The 17713-nt window shown below is 41.0% G+C and overlaps 1 protein-coding gene across 7 annotated transcripts in view; it reads left to right on the forward strand.

Annotated features, from left to right (window-relative positions):
• Rreb1 (ras responsive element binding protein 1) overlaps positions 1–17713 on the forward strand; it is a 125773-nt gene that overhangs the window by 61961 nt on the left and 46099 nt on the right. For all 7 annotated transcript variants that reach the window (XM_027410372.2, XM_027410370.2, XM_027410371.2 and 4 more), the window contains 4 exons: positions 2510–2614; positions 3831–4043; positions 8273–8362; positions 10054–10217. In XM_027410372.2, the coding sequence (XP_027266173.1) occupies positions 3873–4043; positions 8273–8362; positions 10054–10217 (425 nt within the window). In that variant the 5' untranslated portion in view covers positions 2510–2614; positions 3831–3872. The remainder of the gene's footprint in view (positions 1–2509; positions 2615–3830; positions 4044–8272; positions 8363–10053; positions 10218–17713) is intronic.

Here is a 17713-nt window from a genome sequence, read left to right on the forward strand (position 1 = left end):
CATGTGGAGGCGAAAGCTTGATGGAAACAGCAAGAGGCTTTATTGTAGTTGTTTAACAAGCTAACCCCTGTTAGCTTGGGCCTTTCATCTATCCACCATGGCAGGTGGCTAGGAAAGACGGCAAGAAGCCACTGCACAGAGATCTTATAGGGCATCGTAAGGGGAGTATCTAGGGGTACGCACAGGCTCAGGATTGGTGTACCTCCAGGCTTGGAGGGCCTGCCCTGTGTTGATTGGTCAACTGGTGATTATGGCCCATAGGCCCTCCCAGGGTGATTGCTATGCTCTGCATGCCATTGCTGTGCACTTGTCTGTAAAGCATACACAGGTTTTTTGTTTGTTTTGTTTTTTGGTTTTTTTTTTTTTTTTTTTTTTTGTATTTTCGAGACAGGGTTTCTCTGTAGCTTTGGAGCCTCTGTACTCTGGAGACCAGACTGGCCTCAAACTCACAGAGATCTGCCTGCGTTCGCCACCAGCGCCCAGCTCTAGTCATTAATCTTAAACTTTTCTGTACATTAAAAATACAGAGGAGCTGGGATCTCTGAGTTTGAGGCCAGCCTGGTCTACAAGAGCTAGTTACAGGAAAGCCTCCAAAGCCACAGAGAAACCCAGTCTCGATTGGGCGGGTGGGGGGTGGATACTTAAAAGAAAGAAGTGAATTCATTTATGAACCAAATGTACATTTATACATGCTCATTGGTACAGCAGGTACTGATGACATATTTATTAGCAAAGTGTCTGTGTGTGTTATTCTATATATACACTCTTGTCTTCATGTTTTTCCTCAAAAAAATTACCCAAACACTATTTATATTTAATAACTTTAAGTGTCTTCGAGCATGAGGGAAATTTCATGAAAAGGCAGCAGTTTAGGTTTGAGTTTTGATTCTTTCCTTGGTGAGGCAGAGTAGGTCTGCTCACTCCTCCTCTGCCTCCTCTTCCTGCTGCCACTCCTCCTCACTAGATCTCAGTAACCTTCTAAGAGGCCCTGCCTCCAAAGGCCATTAATTACCCTGTAATTTAGAATTAAGTTTCTAATGCAAACTTTTGAGGAGCAGTGCTGGGGATTGAATCCAGAGTCCCACATATGCCAAACAAGTTCCCTTATACTGAGTGGCTCCCATGTTTTAATTTTTTGACATTCAAAGTTCTGTTTCTGAGATACTCTGTTCTTTGGAGCAGGATTTTGAGCTTCATACTACTTTGCTGGTAGAAGCACCACTTTACAAAATTCTGTTCCCAGGCCTTTCCTACTGTGCTGCTATAAAGCTGTACAACTATGCCAGTTGTGGGTAGGGCCTTTGTCATGCACTGTTATAGCCCCTTGAAGTTGAAGGAAGGAATCACAAACTTACTGTTTTTTTTCCAGGCATCTGCTTGGCAACTGAAATGGTTGTCTTGATCTTAGGCTCCTGTTCATTAGGGTACAAACAGTTATCAGAAGCAGGGATTCATCTACTATAGTGGTTTTCAGCCTGTGGGTTGTGATCCCTTTTAGGGTCAGATTACCCATTCACCAGGGTCACATATCCGATACCTTGCTTATCAGTATTTACATTATGATTCATAACAGTAGCAAAATTACAGTTATGAGTAGCAAACAAATAATTTTATGCTTGGGAGTCACCACAACATGAGGAATTATATTAAAGGGTTGAAGCATTAAGAAATCTAGAATATTTTACCAGGTAAAAAATGAGAAGAACCTATCACCCATGTTCTTTTGGTTCAGGAATGAAGTCAATTTTGATGTGGCTTGGGCTATGGATTTCCTTTTGGTCATTCATTTCCTATTACCCAGGTGTCTTCTCCAAGTGGCCTACTATTGTCTAGACTCTGAGCTCTTAGGAAATGAGAAATGAGGTGGATCAAGTGGGAATCTGTGAAGAACTAGGGTACAATATAAAAGAAAAATTTGGAGTGAAAGAGTAGCTGAGAAAGTAAAATATTGGAAAAAGTTCTTGGTTGTTGAGATTGTAGGAGGCAGCATAATAGGGGACATTAGGTTGAAACCCTACATCATACAGTTTTATAAGAAAAAGCTTATTTAGGTCAAGGCATGATGGCACAAACCTTTAATCCCAACACTTGGAGGCAGAGGCAGTAGATCTCCGAGTTCAAGGCCAGCCTGGTCTGCAGAACAAGTTCCAGGACAGCCAGGGCTATTCGGAGAAACCTTGGGGGTGGGGGGCAGGGAGAGAAGAAGAAAGAAAGAAAAAGGAAAAGACTAACAGAGAACTGTCTTTCATTTGTCCTCGTATTTTGTGATCTAAAATCACAGCAAATAAATGTTTCCACATTTTTCTTACTAAGCAAAAAGACTGAATCTGTTTCTTTTTCTTTTTTGAAATAGAGTTTCTTGTGTAGCCAGGCTAGCACTGAATTCAGATTCTCAGACCCTCTGCTTTCTGTGCCTGGAGTCACAGGCATGTACCATTTACTCCCAGCCAGTACTAAGTCATTTTCCTTGATGAATTAACTAATCTAATGCCCCCTGTTTTCCTACCAGTTTAAAGGAGTGGTATCAAGAGAAGAAAAGGACTCAACTGAGTCATTCCCCACTCGGTGGATGACAGCTGTCACAAGGAACCATCACTGGGGACAAAAAATGGAGGTAATTGAGTGGAGGCCCCGCTTTTTCCCATTTTATGAGTTGTAGGTTACTTAATTTTTAAGAAACAGGGTTTTTTTGTTTTTGTTGTTGTTTGTTTTTCGTGACAGGGTTTCTCTGTGGCTTTGGAGGCTGTCCTGGAACTAGATCTTGTAGACCCAGGCTGGTCTCGAACACACAGAGATCCGCCTGCCTCCACCTCCCAAGTGCTGGGATCAAAGGCATGTGGCACCACCGCCCGGCAGAAACAGGTTTTAATCTTAGTTTTAAATTTGTTTATAATTCCAGCAGGATTGGCTTCTAGAATTGACATTCACATACCTTTAAATCACTGTACTGTATTCATGAATTTAGAGGAAACCTTAAGTTTCCTATGGGCTAGTTCTTAAGTCTAGAACATTTAAATAGAAGAAAGCAAGTACAGGGTGGGATGTACTAGCCAAATAGCAGCTCTGTTTTCTCTTGTCAAACTCTGCTCACAAAGATCAGGAAAATTGTGGACTATGGAGATGGCTTACTGATAAACTGCTTGCCCTGATAGTGTGAGGATCAAAGTCTGAATCCCTAACACCCACATTAAAAAGCCAGGTGTGTGTGGTACACCCCCATCCCAGCTCCATCCCCATAATCCCAGTGCTCAGGAGGCAGAAACAGGGTCCCTGGACAAGTGGGATTGATCAGCCAAATCAGCAAATTGTGGGTTCTACAGGAGACACTTCCTCAGTACATAAAGTAGACAGCTATCAAAGAAACCATGCATAGGCATACATGCACCCCCTTTCATTCAAACACAAAACACACCATACAGAAGGAAGGAAGGAAGGAAGGAAGGAAGGAAGGAAGGAAGGAAGGAAAAGAAAGCTGTTTCAGATAACTTGAATTCAGTTGTGGCCACACTAGAAAGGAAGCAGTTTACTATTTTGGAACTGGGTGTGGTAGCTCGTACCTGTAATCTCAGTACTTGAGTTCCTAAAGCAGGAGGATCAGGGAGTTCTGAGTCATCTTGGCTACAGAGAGAGTTTGGATAGCCTGGGCTACATAGCAAGTTCTATCTCAAAAACCAAATAAACAAAAGTCATTTTTCGATCTATTCTGGGTGTCAGCTTGAACTAGGAAGGGATTTGGGGCATCTATATCTACCTCCCTTACTATGATTACCACCATGTGACTGCGACAAGCCTAACGTCTCATGAGAACGTCAGTCATGTCTGTTTTTCAGTTCTATAACAGAGACTTCTTAGAGGTATAAAACCCCATCCCGATGACGTCAAATTCATCCATTGGTTTAGAAGGCTCAGACCTGCCTTCCATCAACACCATGATGTCAGCAGTAATGAGCGTAGCAAATGTCACTGAGAATGGTGGGAGCCCCCAGGGCATCAAGTCCCCCACGAAGCCTCCAGGACCAAATCGGATTGGCAGAAGGAACCAGGTAAGGGTCTGTGGGTTGGGTGGCAGCAACCCATGTTTTCTTCTTGTGAGAATGTAGGGAGAAGTTCCCTAGCTGCCTAAGAGGAAGCACTGGACATATTCTGTATTAAAGATACACCCAAAGACCTCCGTCATTTTTCAGGAGCAGATTTTTTTTTTTAAATGATTTATATCCTTGTATGGAGGAAATTTCTGCCTTTGTGTCTTTCAGAGGAAGCACCATTATTTCTTTCCCTGTGATTTGACTTAAGCACAAGCTTATGTTTAAAGGAATGAACTTGACTGCCTCTGCTATGATGTGGGTTCTTCTCTTTTCACACAGCTGATTAGTTAGTAGCTCCTCTTTTTTTCTTCTTATTCCCAAGTGTTCAGATTAGGTGGTAAATAAGCCTCTGTTTGTTTGTTCAGGGTTCAGCTTTCTAATTTTATAGAGATATGCAATTATGGCTTCAGAGAATCCCGTTTAAGATCCATCGAATGAGAAAAGGTTGTGCTCAGCTCATAGCAGTGCAAGGCCTGAGTTCAATTTGTTTAATCTTCTTGAATTTTCAGTGATCACAGGATCAGGAGAGGTTGGAAAGAGAAATTGCATCAACACAAGTTGGGAGGGATGCTGTTAGAAAAGCCCCAGTCTCCTCTAATAGGAACAAGGTGCTGTCTTTTTCAGCTAATGAACAAATGGCGCACTTTTGAAAAGTTGTTGCTGTATTGTTACCAGCATTTTCCACTCGGTAAATAAGGAGGCAGAGGGCAAATGATTCTCAGTTCATTTCTGAAATCAAATAGTGTTAACTGACTTACTTAGTAGTTTCTTGTCTTATCGTATAGCGTAGTTATACTAACACCTTGTTTGGAGACAAGGCATTCTTAGCTTGTCTGGGAGCCAGGATGGATGAAAAGAGAACAAACCTGTTAGAGCTGTTGTGAATTAATGGCTGTTATTACACAGACTTCTTTCCAAGCACATCCATACTGGATTTTTGACAAATTCTCAGGTAGTGGTAGCAGCCCCGAGTTCCCTGAAGTATGTAAGTCTGCATGCCTCCATTGCTCACCTCAAGCCTGAGGGCTCAGCAGAACTCAGGGATGTTTTAGGTTTGGAGCATTGATAACTCTCTCTCTCTCTTTTCCCTTGCTTTCGTGTGCCTCTCTTCCTGTGGGTGCCTGAGAAAATGCTCAGCCTGAGTACACAAGGAGCGCTAGCCCTGGGAAGAAAAGGTTTAATTTCCACTCATGTGCCTGTCTGTCCATCTCTCCATCTGTCTCTCTGTCAACTCATTTAACAACAGACCCAGCTTCTATTTCTGGCTAGCTACTGTGCCAGGTGTCAAGCATTCAAGGATGACTAAAAAATGAGAGGTCATTGTCTTACTCATCCTACTCTGCTCTACCAAGAATGAATTGACAGGGAAGAGCTTTTCCTTAAATAGCATAGCATGGCATAGCTGCCCCAAGTCCAGGCTCTGGTCCCTTCCCAGTTGTTCAGAGACAGTTAGGATTACTGAAGACACCCACCATTCCTCCCATCTCTGGATACTGAGTAGAGGTGGTTTACCAGGAGTGAGGAAGTCAAATGTGCAGTGTAACTGGGCCACTTGTCATGATTTCTCCTTCAGGGTTTTGATACACTGGCTTTGTTTTTGGAAGGGAGGCTTAAGCCAGAGGTAACACAGCACCCAATTTAAGACAAGAAAATATAGTGGGTGGACAGCTCAGGGAGTGAGGAAGTGCCCTTACCTGACAACTGCATAGGGAGAGTAGAAGAAGGGTGCCTTGGGAAAGGTTGCATCCCTGTGACCCTAGCATTCCAGCAGAGATTAGCCACAGCCGGATGCTGACAAGGGTGCCAGATTGTTTCATTATGGGCTGGTTAGTTATCACATTAGCTGCTAATTTTATCTCTCAGCTCAGGAAGTATGTTTCTTTCACCAGCATGGCTATAATAACTGGGCTCAGACGTCTTTAGTGGGCCTTTTCCACCATCACAGTGCTCTTTCACTATTCTGTTCGCCTTTAAAAATTAGCAAATCTGATTCTATAGACCACCTCCAGTTTTGTGAACTTGCATATGGCCTGCATGGCAGCATTACCAGCTTCAGGCTGGGCAGAGTTTAATGATCAACCCTAGAGTCAATATCAGTCAGCTCTGTGTGCCTCCACACAATGTTCCTGGTGTCTACTTCAAGGTGACCACAAGATGATTTTATTAAAACATGTCTCCTCAAGTGATTGGCCAGTTGGAGGCCTAGGTTTTTTTAAGACAAGGTCTCACTGTGTTGCCCAGACTGGCATGAACATGTGGGCTTAAACAATTCCCCCCCTGTGTCTGGTTGGGTTTAGACTTTTTAAACATGTATTTAGTACACATTAGTACATTTAGTACACAAATGTACACTTTTTGGTGAATCTTTTCAATATAAAAAGTCTACATAGTATTGTCAATCTGATGACTTGACATAAATACCCCAGAGCTTGAATTTCTCTTAAAGTTTTGACCTGGTTGTAAGGCATCTTCTTTGAGAGAACTAGAAGTGTATGGATAACTGGGTGAAGCCACATCTTATTTATTTATCCATCTCTGAGATCTTCAACTTCCTTAGAATTTGAGAGTGAAAAAATGGCCTAGTTCTCCAACCTGCTTTCCCAGGTTTAAAAAAAAAAAAAAAAGCTTAGCTAAGGGAGAAGTTAGCCACAAATAAGACATCATCACACTTTCATTTCACCCATCTGGTTCATGGTACCATTTGTTTTCACAGTCTTTAGGATAACTTTTATGCTCTTCACCTCTCATGAACAACCAAAAGGGTGTTGCTTTTCTGTTTTGTGGGGTCAGAGTTTGTATATTATCATGATTTAGGGTAATGGGCCTCTGAGCAGCTAGTCTGAGTGTTAAGATTGTGTCGATTTCCTAGTTGTCCTTTGTTTGAAGCAAGTTCCTTGTCCCTCTGTACGCTAAAGTTTCCTTTTCCAGAAAATGTGGTCTATAATAAGTATCTATCTCTTAGTGATTGTGGAAGGAATAACCCCAAACCTGATGTTGCCATAAATTCACTGATCTGCCATGTGCTCAATAATTGGTATTAACGGTAAAAAAGCAGAAACTCATTCAAATGTGTGCAAGTGAAAAGAAATCTACACAAAGATATCCAAGACCAGAAAAGGGCGTGGAGGTTGACCAGAGCACCCAGCCACTCTTCTTCTCTTGCCTTTCATTTTATTTAGTGCTAATTTCCACCCAAAATGCTTTCTCCTGGCTGGACTTGCCATAATGTGAACTCTGGATACAACTCTACAGGAATTCCCCATGGACATGCTCATGACCACTTGATTGAGTAATTAGTTGTTCCTAAACCCAAAGTACATTAGAGTCTTCTGAGGAGAATGTAAGATAAACAAATCTCACGTGCCAGGATCCTGAGGAGCTGAGGGTTTTTTTTTTTTTTTTTTTTTTTTGCTTTGTTTTGTTTTGTTTTTTAATCACCTATTGTGGACGTCTTCAGTTTGGGTTGTCATGCTGACTAGTTTTAACAGGGTCAGAATTGTTCTGTTATTTGTGAGCACTACCAAGAGGATGCTATTATTATGGACTGAGCCTTGTTATTCATGTTGAATATTACTGGTGGGCCTCAAAGGACTCCATCCAGGGGTTGGGTGGATTTTTCTGATGAAGATTTCATAACCTCTCTTAAGTTCCTAAGGGGCCTTGAGACCTGGCTGTCTCAGTACATGCAAGGTGGAGGCAAGAGAATCAGGAGTTAAAGAAAGCCTAGGCTATTTTAGGAGTTAGAGGCCAACTTGGGCTACATGAGACAATAACAAACAAGCAAACAACAACAACAACAACAACAAAATAGTACCTTGAGCTTGGGTGTGAGTTGGAGAAATACACCCTGTCCTAGCTGAACTGTAGGTGACATAGTGTTTTTCACTCACTGGGTTAGTGAAGTGATGTGTGATAGACCACTAATAAATTCTGAGAGCCTCCTCTGGGATGAGCACTGTGGCAATGCCTACTCTTTGTCCACCAATTTAACTTTAGCACGGTGTGGCCAATGTTAGTTTTCCCATTTATAAGCAAGGAAACTGAGGACAGATTGGCGAGTGACTTGCACAAACACCTGGACAGGCTCCAGTCTAATGATTGCAGCTGCTTAGACATGGGCTTATTACAAAACAGAAGGTACTAGTTCACCATGATTGGACATTCATGTTCTCTTTTAATCTCTTTAGGAGACGAAAGAGGAGAAGTCTTCTTACAACTGTCCCCTATGTGAAAAGCTTTGCACCACCCAGCACCAGCTGACCATGCATATCCGTCAGGTACTGCTAAGTTTTTGTTTTAAACTATTCTCACTAACAGGACAATTTGATTTATTTTTTTTTTAATAAAGCTTGCCTAAAGATCAGATTTTTTTTTAAGTAGATATTTTTATTGATTTTATTTATTATGTATACAGTCTTCTGCCTGCATGCCAGCAGAGGGCACCAGATCTCATTCAAGGTGGTTGTAAGCCACCATGTGGTTGCCGGGAATTGAACTCATGACCTCTGGAAGAGCAGTCAGTGCTCTTAACCACTGAGCCATCTCTCCAGCCTGACAATTTGATCTTAATTGAATTGTCTAGTAAATTGTAAGCTATGTTTAAAATTTAGTGTTTTAGCAATTTTGGGATCATTGCAAAATAATTTTTTTGTGTAGTTATGTTTCTATCACAGAGTCTAAGGATACATTTTTTCAAAGATAGTGAACATACAGTTTGATTGCTTATAAAACACAGTGTTTTCATTGTTTGTAACAGTATGAGATAAATCTCTTATGATAAAAGATTATAGGTGTCAAGCTGAAGAGGTGGCTCAGCGGTTAAGAGCACTGACTGCTCTTCCAGAGGTCCTGAGTTCAATTCCCGGCAACCACATGATGGCTCACAACCACCTTGAATGAGATCTGGTGCTCTCTGCTGGCATGCAGGCAGAAGACTGTATACATAATAAATAAATAAATCTAAAAAAAAAAAAAAAAAAAAAAAGATTATAAGTGTCACTCAACATCTTCCCTCCCAACCCTCCCTGCCTTTGTTTTGGTTCTCTCTATGTGTGTGGAGGAAGAAGGAAGAACAGATATGGGGATCTTTACATGTAGTCCTAGTCCATGCTGGCTTAAACTCAGTTTGTAGCCCTGGTTATCCTAGAACTCTTAGCAGCCCTCTGCCTTCTTAGTGCTGGGATTACAGGCACCCCCCCATCCCCCACTCCTTAGTATTTCTCACCAGGGTCTTGCTATGTAATTAAGCTGACTGAAGTCCCCAGTCCTCCTGCTCAGCTTGCTTCCCGAGTGCTGGAATACAGATGAGTATCATTGTCCCCATCCCTGCTCTTTGTCGGATACAAATGCACTTCATGCTGCTGAGGATTTCCTAGACTTGGGATCCTTACAATAGGATGTATCCATGTTCCCTTTACGCCATTGCTGACTTATGACAGACTGCTTGTGATAACAGAACAGTGGGAAATGGTGTGTTAAAGTCATAAAAGACTGCTAGATGGTAATGGCACTGAGTTACTAAAGAAACTTGGATCTGGATAGAAATGTTCCTTACCTTATTTCAGAAGACCAGACTACCTCATCCAGGTTCTGTTCTCTGACAACCAGCCTAGGTGGTCAAACTGGAGCAAGGTTTGTGGCTTCCAAGTGTGAAATCCTGTGTATTTCACATATTGGCTGTGTAGTTAAGACTCCTTCCACCCAGAGGAATTAATATATGTGTTCATTTAACCCATAGACCTGCAAAGGCTAGCTCTGTCTCAATTTTTGCAGTAAAACTAGTTTTCAAAACTAGAACATGGGAGTGGAAGATCATACAACAAAATAATTATATGCCTTTGGCCCTTTTAAAACATTTAAGAAGAAACATGGAGTAAAAGTTGAGAAATAGCTGGTTTTTATAGAGCCCCAGATCTGTGTTTCTAATGCCATCTTCTCAAGTGACCATTGCACTGATTGCTTTCTGTAGCACAACACAGACACCGGAGGAACTGACCACTCATGCAGCATCTGTGGGAAGTCTCTGAGCTCTGCCAGCTCCCTGGATCGTCACATGCTGGTGCACTCTGGCGAAAGGCCTTACAAGTGTACAGTGTGTGGTCAGTCTTTCACCACCAATGGCAATATGCACAGGTAGGTGAGATGTCCTTTGCTTTGGTGGCTGACTGCACCATTGAGCCTTTGGTAGACTTGCCTAAAAGCTTCAGAAGTTTTGTTGTTGTTTTGTTATGTTTGTTTTTTTTTCCTGTTTCCCATAGAGAAAAATCTGAGATCATAATAATTTAATTTAATAATTGCCTTTTCAAAGCATCTCAGGGTATCAGTGGTATTAACTAAGCTAAGCCTTTGGCCCTTGGGTTCTTTGTGGTAGAACAGTGTTATTTCTTTGTAAGAGTGTCAGAGATGGGTAGTTTATTGCATACAAAAGCGCCATTTGGAGGAGGATGTGTCATGAATGCAGCCTTCTACTTTAAACAATATCTTCATGTGCCTACCAGATCTCACAAAGGTTTTCCTTAAAACAAACAAAATATGGAGCCTTTGAATAGTTTAGTGGCCTGGTTCTGAGGCTTCAGAAGGAGGATCAAGGGTTGGGGGCATCTGGTAAATGCTAGGAAATGACTTCCTGGAATGATGCTCATTCAGGGGTGAGATAGAGAACAGAGGTGGATATTAAATGCTGAGAGGTAAAGCACTAGGAATATATTTTACGGAGTAGTAGGTAGCATATGCTTCTAAATGTCCTCTCTCTGTCTCTGTCTCTCTCTCTCTCTCTCTCTCTCTCTCTCTCTCTCTCTCTCTCTCTCTCTCTCTCTCTCTCTCTCTCTCAAATGCGAACATTTTAAGAACATTTAGGAATGGAGTTAGGAGAAGAGGCTCACATTCTCATAGAGACATTGACTCACCAGAATCCAGATCTCTTTTGGTGTTTATAAACTTCTGTTCTTTATCTCTCTCTTTGGACATCAGTTTTAAATTGTTGTTTGCTGCTGGGCATTGAATCTAGTCTACTTAATTGGATTACAAGGAGAATTAATTAGAAGGTAGTATGAGTTTAGCAAATAGTTCCAGGCACATGGTAAGCCCTCAATAAATATCTGTTGTTATTATGAGGTATCTAAGTAATTCTGCAACAATTTACAGCTGGTAAATCTCAGTTTAAGTTCCAAGAAGTGAGGTATGCTCCATGTGGCTGTTTTGCCCCTCACTGCTGATGGCTGGTGGTCCTCCATTGTTCATCTCTGATTGATTGTTGTCCCAATCACTTCTGATTTTAAAAATTGAGATCAAGTCTGTGATTAAATTGTAAACATATCAAACATACCTGTTAAAGATACAGCTGCTGTCTTTGACAAGGGCTGTCTCTGGTAGTACATCAGTGAAACTCTGCCTTCCCCAAACACTGTGTTTTATGTCTACCCAAAGAGGGGTGAAACACTATCTTAGGAGTTTCATAGCTTGTTGCACTGGAGTTTACGATCCATTTTGAGTTAATAAGTATGTATAGTATTTTTCTTTTCCTCATTGAATTATCTTGCCACTCTTGTAAAAAATGTATAAATGTAAGGATGTGCTCTTCCTTCTGCTCCATTGGTTGTGTACTTTACCTAAGGCCATTATCACAGTGTGTTGGTTACCCTGACTTTTAGATGAGTCTTCAATAAGGAAGTGCAAGTCCTTCAATTGAAGTCCCTTTCCAAAAAGTATTTTTTTAGGTTGCCTTCTGAGCCCCAGTGTTATAGTCATGCCTGGATTCATTCAAACTTGTTTTGACTAATCTGACTTGTTTCCATTTCAATCTAGATAATTTAGTTTTGTTTGTTTTCTTGTTTTGAGGTATACTTGGGCCCCAGATATGCTAGGCAAGTAGTTTAGGATACATTCAGTCTCTATTCAGTCTCTAAGTCAGTTTTGGTGAATTGCCATTGTTTGGGGGTTTTGGTTTGTTTTAGTTTAGTTAGGTTTTTTTTTTTTTTTCTTTCTACCCTGTACCTAGGGAAGCAATCCACCATTGAGCTAAATTCCAGCCCCATTATTGCCACCTTAACAATATTGAGTGTTTGCATCTAGTGATAGGTTGCTTTCCCATTCGTTTGGTCTATCCGGGTTTCTTTCAGCAGAGTCTCAGGGTTCCCCTCAGATTATTCATTTTTATGCTTTGTTAGATGGCTTTGAGTAGGATTGTTTTCAGTTCAGTAGTTCAGTGCTGGTTTGTAGGTAACAGTTCAAGTTCATGTGATGATCTTGTTTCCTGCAATCTTTCCAAGCTTCTTTCTTTGTTCTTAAGAGTTATTTAGTAGATTACTTATGATTTGCTACTCCCAAAATTATGGCATTTGCAAGAGGTGGCTTTACTCTTCTTTCCATTGTGGATGTCATTGATTTCCTGTCTTATCTCTTGGAATCACCAGACCTTTAGCTAGGACAGTGCTAAATGGGAGTAAAGCATGTGGACATTCTTGTCTTTTTCCTCATTTCAGGAAGAAGGGATTCAGCCCTTCCCCTCTGACTGCAGTGCTTATTGTGGGTTTCTCTTAAATAAAATGCACTAGCTGAAGGATGTTCATCCTATTCCAAGTTTGAGTGTTTTTATAGTGAAAGGGTGTTAGATTTTGTTAATGAATTTTGTCTGCATTTGTGTTTGTTTTCTTTGTTCTTGTTTGTGTTCGTCTATCCTGTCCTGTCCTGTCCTGTCCTAAGGACTACAGATGTGTCTCCCAAATTTCTCCCTTTTGTTGATTTGAGGTCATCACACTACATTTATTTTGTCTTTTCTGCCAAAACTTGTAAAGGGTGGGTTAAAAGAACATTTGATTTTTGCTAATCAATCACAAAGTCATTATCACTGGTTTGTTGGCAAAGCTGTACTTAAAAAAATTATTTAAAAAAATGTGAAAACACTTACAAAAATGTGTCAGAGTGAAGTTAGATTAATTTGCCTGGATGGATCCATTCCAGAATCTGAGACTTCAGTGGTGAGTTGTGAGCTCTCCTAACCTCATACCTGTGCTACATTAATCAGGAGCCAAAACTGTCCTGGGATGTGTGTAGAGGCTCTGATGACCATGGATGGAAAGAAGCAGTCAGTTCTTTCCCTGATTTCCCTGCTGTTGCTTCTGCTTCCTGAGGTCCTTTGGTGTACCTACAAGGGTTGAGTAGCATCCAGGAGCTCCTTTGTGGGGGTCCCAGAGTTGACTGAGGTAGACTGCCAGAGGACCCACACAGTGGCTTCCCTGGACACCCGTGAGCCCCCATCTATGTATCCCAGTTCCATCTTGGTTTTATTTTTTGCTGTAAGACAGGGTCTGGCTATGTCATCAAAGTTAGCCTCAAACTCATTTCTCCTAATGCAGCCTCCCAAGTTATTATGACTGGTCATAACAATGGCCATACGGTCTGATCATCAGTCTCTCTCTTGATAGACACAAATTGCATATAATCTCTGTGGCCTGATTTCCCTTGGAATGGTTTTCTCTATTTCCATTTCTTTCAATCTCAGGTATAGCTTAGCAGACTTAAATGTAGATTTTTATTTCTTTGAGGACTTAATTCCATGAGAAAGCAGGACACAATGTCACTGAGAACCTTCCTTCACTTTCCACTCTGCAGGCTGTCTGTGTGATGTGCCTTCATGTGTACACAGTTCTTAGAGATGAACTCTGGCCTTCCAGTGGTTGCCTTGTGAGACAGGCTTAGGCTCCATTCCAGGATTTTTTTTGTTAACCTTAAGGGGAGAGCATGACAAATCTCAAAACATAAGGTCTAAGGATCCAGGTTCCAGGGTATTCGTAGCTGATACTGAGGTGCCTTTAATGGAATACTTCACTCTTTGGCCACTAGCAGTTTTATGAATGTGTTGGTTATTCTTGTTTTTAAGGCTAGTCAGTCCTTTAACTGTATGATTGTTACATTAGTAAAACAAACACAAGTGAGATAGCATTCTAAACTGTTATGAGTTGACAGTTGCTTCGCAGTATCCATAGAGCATAAAATATAAGAAAATATATTTCTTATATTTTAATTACACTAAGTAAATTTGCATGGTATTTTGTTTTGTGTGTGAATGTGTGTGTGTTCACTCATTCATTCATTCATTCATTCATTCATTCATTCATTCATTCATTCATGTATATTACCCGGGACTCTATACAGTCATCCTCGCTCAGCCTCCAGGTACTAATACATACATGAGCACACCAGGACACCAAGCATAATGTGCTATCTTAAAAGTAAAGTTTGATAGAGTCAAGAAATTTTGAGAAAGTTTAGATAAGAGACATTTTAAAGAATGTACATGGTTCTTGTCCTTCAGTCCTCGTGTTTTTGATATCATATTTTTACATAAGCAAGTAAGTGGAGGCCAGAGATTGTCAGGCATCTTCTTCACTTGCTGTTTACCTCATTTTTTGAAACAGGTCTCATTGAACCTAGACTTCACCAATTAATTCAGCTAGCTGTTTGGCCAGCAGTGAGCTCCAGGGTCTACCTGCCTCTGCTTCCACAGCACTGACACTACAGGTGTCTGCTGCAGGGCCTGACTTTCTCTGTGGCTGCTGGGATCCAAACTCAGGTCCTGATGCTTGTCTAGCAAACTTTATCAACTGAATCTTCTTTCCAGCTCCCTAAAAACTCCTAATCTCAAATCCATAGCTTAATTTATGAGCAGAATGGTAGACGACCATAAAGCACAGAAAATAATTCACAGAAACATCACTGTGGGTCCAGTCACTGACTTTCCCAAACTCTTTGTCAGCTACTCTCATATTGAAAATTTGGATTAAACAGCATGTGCCTTCCAAAACAAACTTAGGAAACCAAGCCAGAACACATCCCCCAGGTTAGGCTAATATAGGAAAAAGGGCGTCAAGCTCTGTAGTTTGCTAGAGTTGTTCCAGAATGCTGTAAGTTGCAGAGTCATGATGAAGTGATACCTTGAAGGAGAAGATGGGGACAGGCCTTATTTGAAATGTCTACAAAAGTGAGTATTCTTTTAAAAAACAAAAACAAAAGCCAGGTGGTGATGGCCATACCTTTAATCCCAGCACTTGTGAGACAGTGGAAGGTGAATCTGTGAGTTCAAGGCCAGCCTGGTCTACAGAGCAAGTTCTAGAGCAGCCAGGGATAATACACAGAGAAACCTTGTCTGGAAAAATAAAAACAAAAAAGCCACCCCCCCAAAAAACAAAACAACAACAACAAAAAAAAAACCTACAGACCATACCTAACTGTCTTTGAAAAAAAAAAAAAAGGAAACTCAATTCCACTTTTTTCATTTCCCAGACTTTAAACTGTAGAGTTGTAGATGCTTATTAGGCTTAAAGACATGCTGAAGACTTTGGCTGGTGCTTTCATGATAGCCTTTCCTCTTTACTCTGTGAGGAGCAGGGATGTGTTCTCATTTTGCCTGTCATAGAAAGGTGAAAAGAGCCGGGTAATAGTGGTGCACACCTTTAATCCCAGCACTCTGGAGGCAGAAGCAGGTGGATCTCTGTGGGTTTGAGGCCAGCCTGGTCTGCAGAGCAAGTTCCAGGACAGGCTCTAAAGCTACACAGAGAAACCCTGTCTCAAAAAAACCAAAACCAAAAATACAAAGAAAGGAAGGCTAAAAAGAAAATCCTGGAGCATTGACTCATTGCTTTCTCATGGACTTTATTGCCTGACCCCAAGGATGCTGCTAGATAGCAGTCTTCAGGAATAGAGGCTTATGTGTGCCTATTATACTCGAAGAAGATCTTAGCTGCGCAGAAATGTGACCTACTCCGTGATAAATGAGACCACAGTGGCTCTGGAGTCAGAATACTATTCTGTGATGTTTGAGCTAAGCCTGCTGCTGGCATGCACAGCTAAACTTGGCTGTCTGGAACAGGTGGTCAGCACTAAACAAGACAAGGAGCAGGGGTGAGGCAGTATCTCCAAGAGGACAGTCATTTCTTTACTCTGTCCCCACAAGTGAAAGAGCCCTGTGAAATTCTCCCATAGTCATACTAAGTTTCTGAGGACTCCTTGTAATGAATCCTGACACTTACTGTTTCTCTAGTGTGGAGGTGACCATGCAAAGGTTCAGACAGTCCCTTCACAAAATCTCTTAATTACCTGACACTCTGCCACCATGTTCCTCTGTGGGAAGGAAGATACCATGCAAGAAATTAGCTCCATGAGAAAAACCTGTGGGGCTTTCCATCAAGGACAAACTGTGAAGTCTTGTTTTTCCTATAAATATCTATCCCCTACCTGTTCTTGTTTACTTGAGATAGGGTCTTACTATGCTACCCAGGCTGGCCCCAAACATCAGTCTGGGCTGTTATCCTCTTGCCTTATCCTCCCATGTAGCTGGAACTATAGACACCTGACCTTGAAATAGTTCTAAAGAAAAGAAAAAGGTTTTAAAAGAAGATACCTATTTTGGGGAAACAAGACAAGTCAAAAGAAGATTTCTTCAGGAACAACTGGAGATCTTAATACCTTTTATTTGGCTTAGAAGACCATATATCATAATTGGGCACAGTGGCATGCACCTCTAATCCTAGCACTGGAGGCTAAGTTGCACACCAGTCTGGGCTATAGAGTAAGACCATGTCTCAAAATAAAACAAAACAGACAAAAAATCATATATAAATATTCTGTTATCTTGCATGTAACACTATAACTGAGATTACCAAAGATTTTGTGTCATTTTAATTATATATGTACCAAAATATTAACAGCACTGAATATATGTTAATGCACACGCACATATGTTGAACATTCAGTGAGTGGTAGTTTTATGGTGATAGTATTAAGTAGGTATCATCAACATATCTAATACTTTATATTAAAGTAAATACACCTGATATAGTTTAGAGGACATGATTCAGTGGCCTGTTGTTTTCTCCTGGACAATGAACATGAACATATATTAACCTGTTCATTACAGGAGAATTCTTAAGTTACAGTTTTTTCCCTAATTACATTATTAAGCTTTCAACAAATAGCTTTCTTACTTGATTAAAACTTTCTTGTTTGATCGTATTTAAGCATTTTTAGCCTTTGTTGACATCTCAGTGGCCAGGTTTAGGACTTGGGTGCTTTCATAAAGGTGACATTGTTCTGGACTGCTTCTGCAGCCTTTGATCAACCTTCCTTCCATTCTGGCTTGCTAGGAAAGGGTTCTCCATGGAATGGCCAGAAGACTCTCCCAGGGTCTGTCTAGGATTTGGAGCTAAGCCTACAGCTTGCATTAGGTGCTTAACAACTGTCCCAATAGACTTTCTCTTAAGATATTGAGCCCAACAGTCTGTTGCATGCCAGATCTGCACACAGATTTACAAACAGGAGAAAACAGACTCTGTGCCCTTTAAAATAGAACAACAGGTTGCATTCTAAGAACCCAAGTCTGATAAGTGTTTTGCAGACAAGTTATGTGTCAGATGCCTGAGTCTCCATTTTTAAAATGTGCAAATCCTCATGGTTATCTGAATACATCTCTTCTGCTTGTTCTGTGATGTTTTTATATTTAGAGTGGGATGTGGATTTGCATTGAGCTATTAGATGATATTCTGTGGCTCTTTTCAATGCTTTTACTTTGCATTTTAGAAATCTGCAAGTAGTAGAACACTACTATTATTCTCTAAGAAAGAGTAGGCGAGAGT

The sequence above is a fragment of the Cricetulus griseus genome, chromosome 3 (assembly GCF_003668045.3).
Source record: "Cricetulus griseus strain 17A/GY chromosome 3, alternate assembly CriGri-PICRH-1.0, whole genome shotgun sequence".
In the NCBI taxonomy this organism is placed as follows: Eukaryota; Metazoa; Chordata; class Mammalia; order Rodentia; family Cricetidae; genus Cricetulus; species Cricetulus griseus.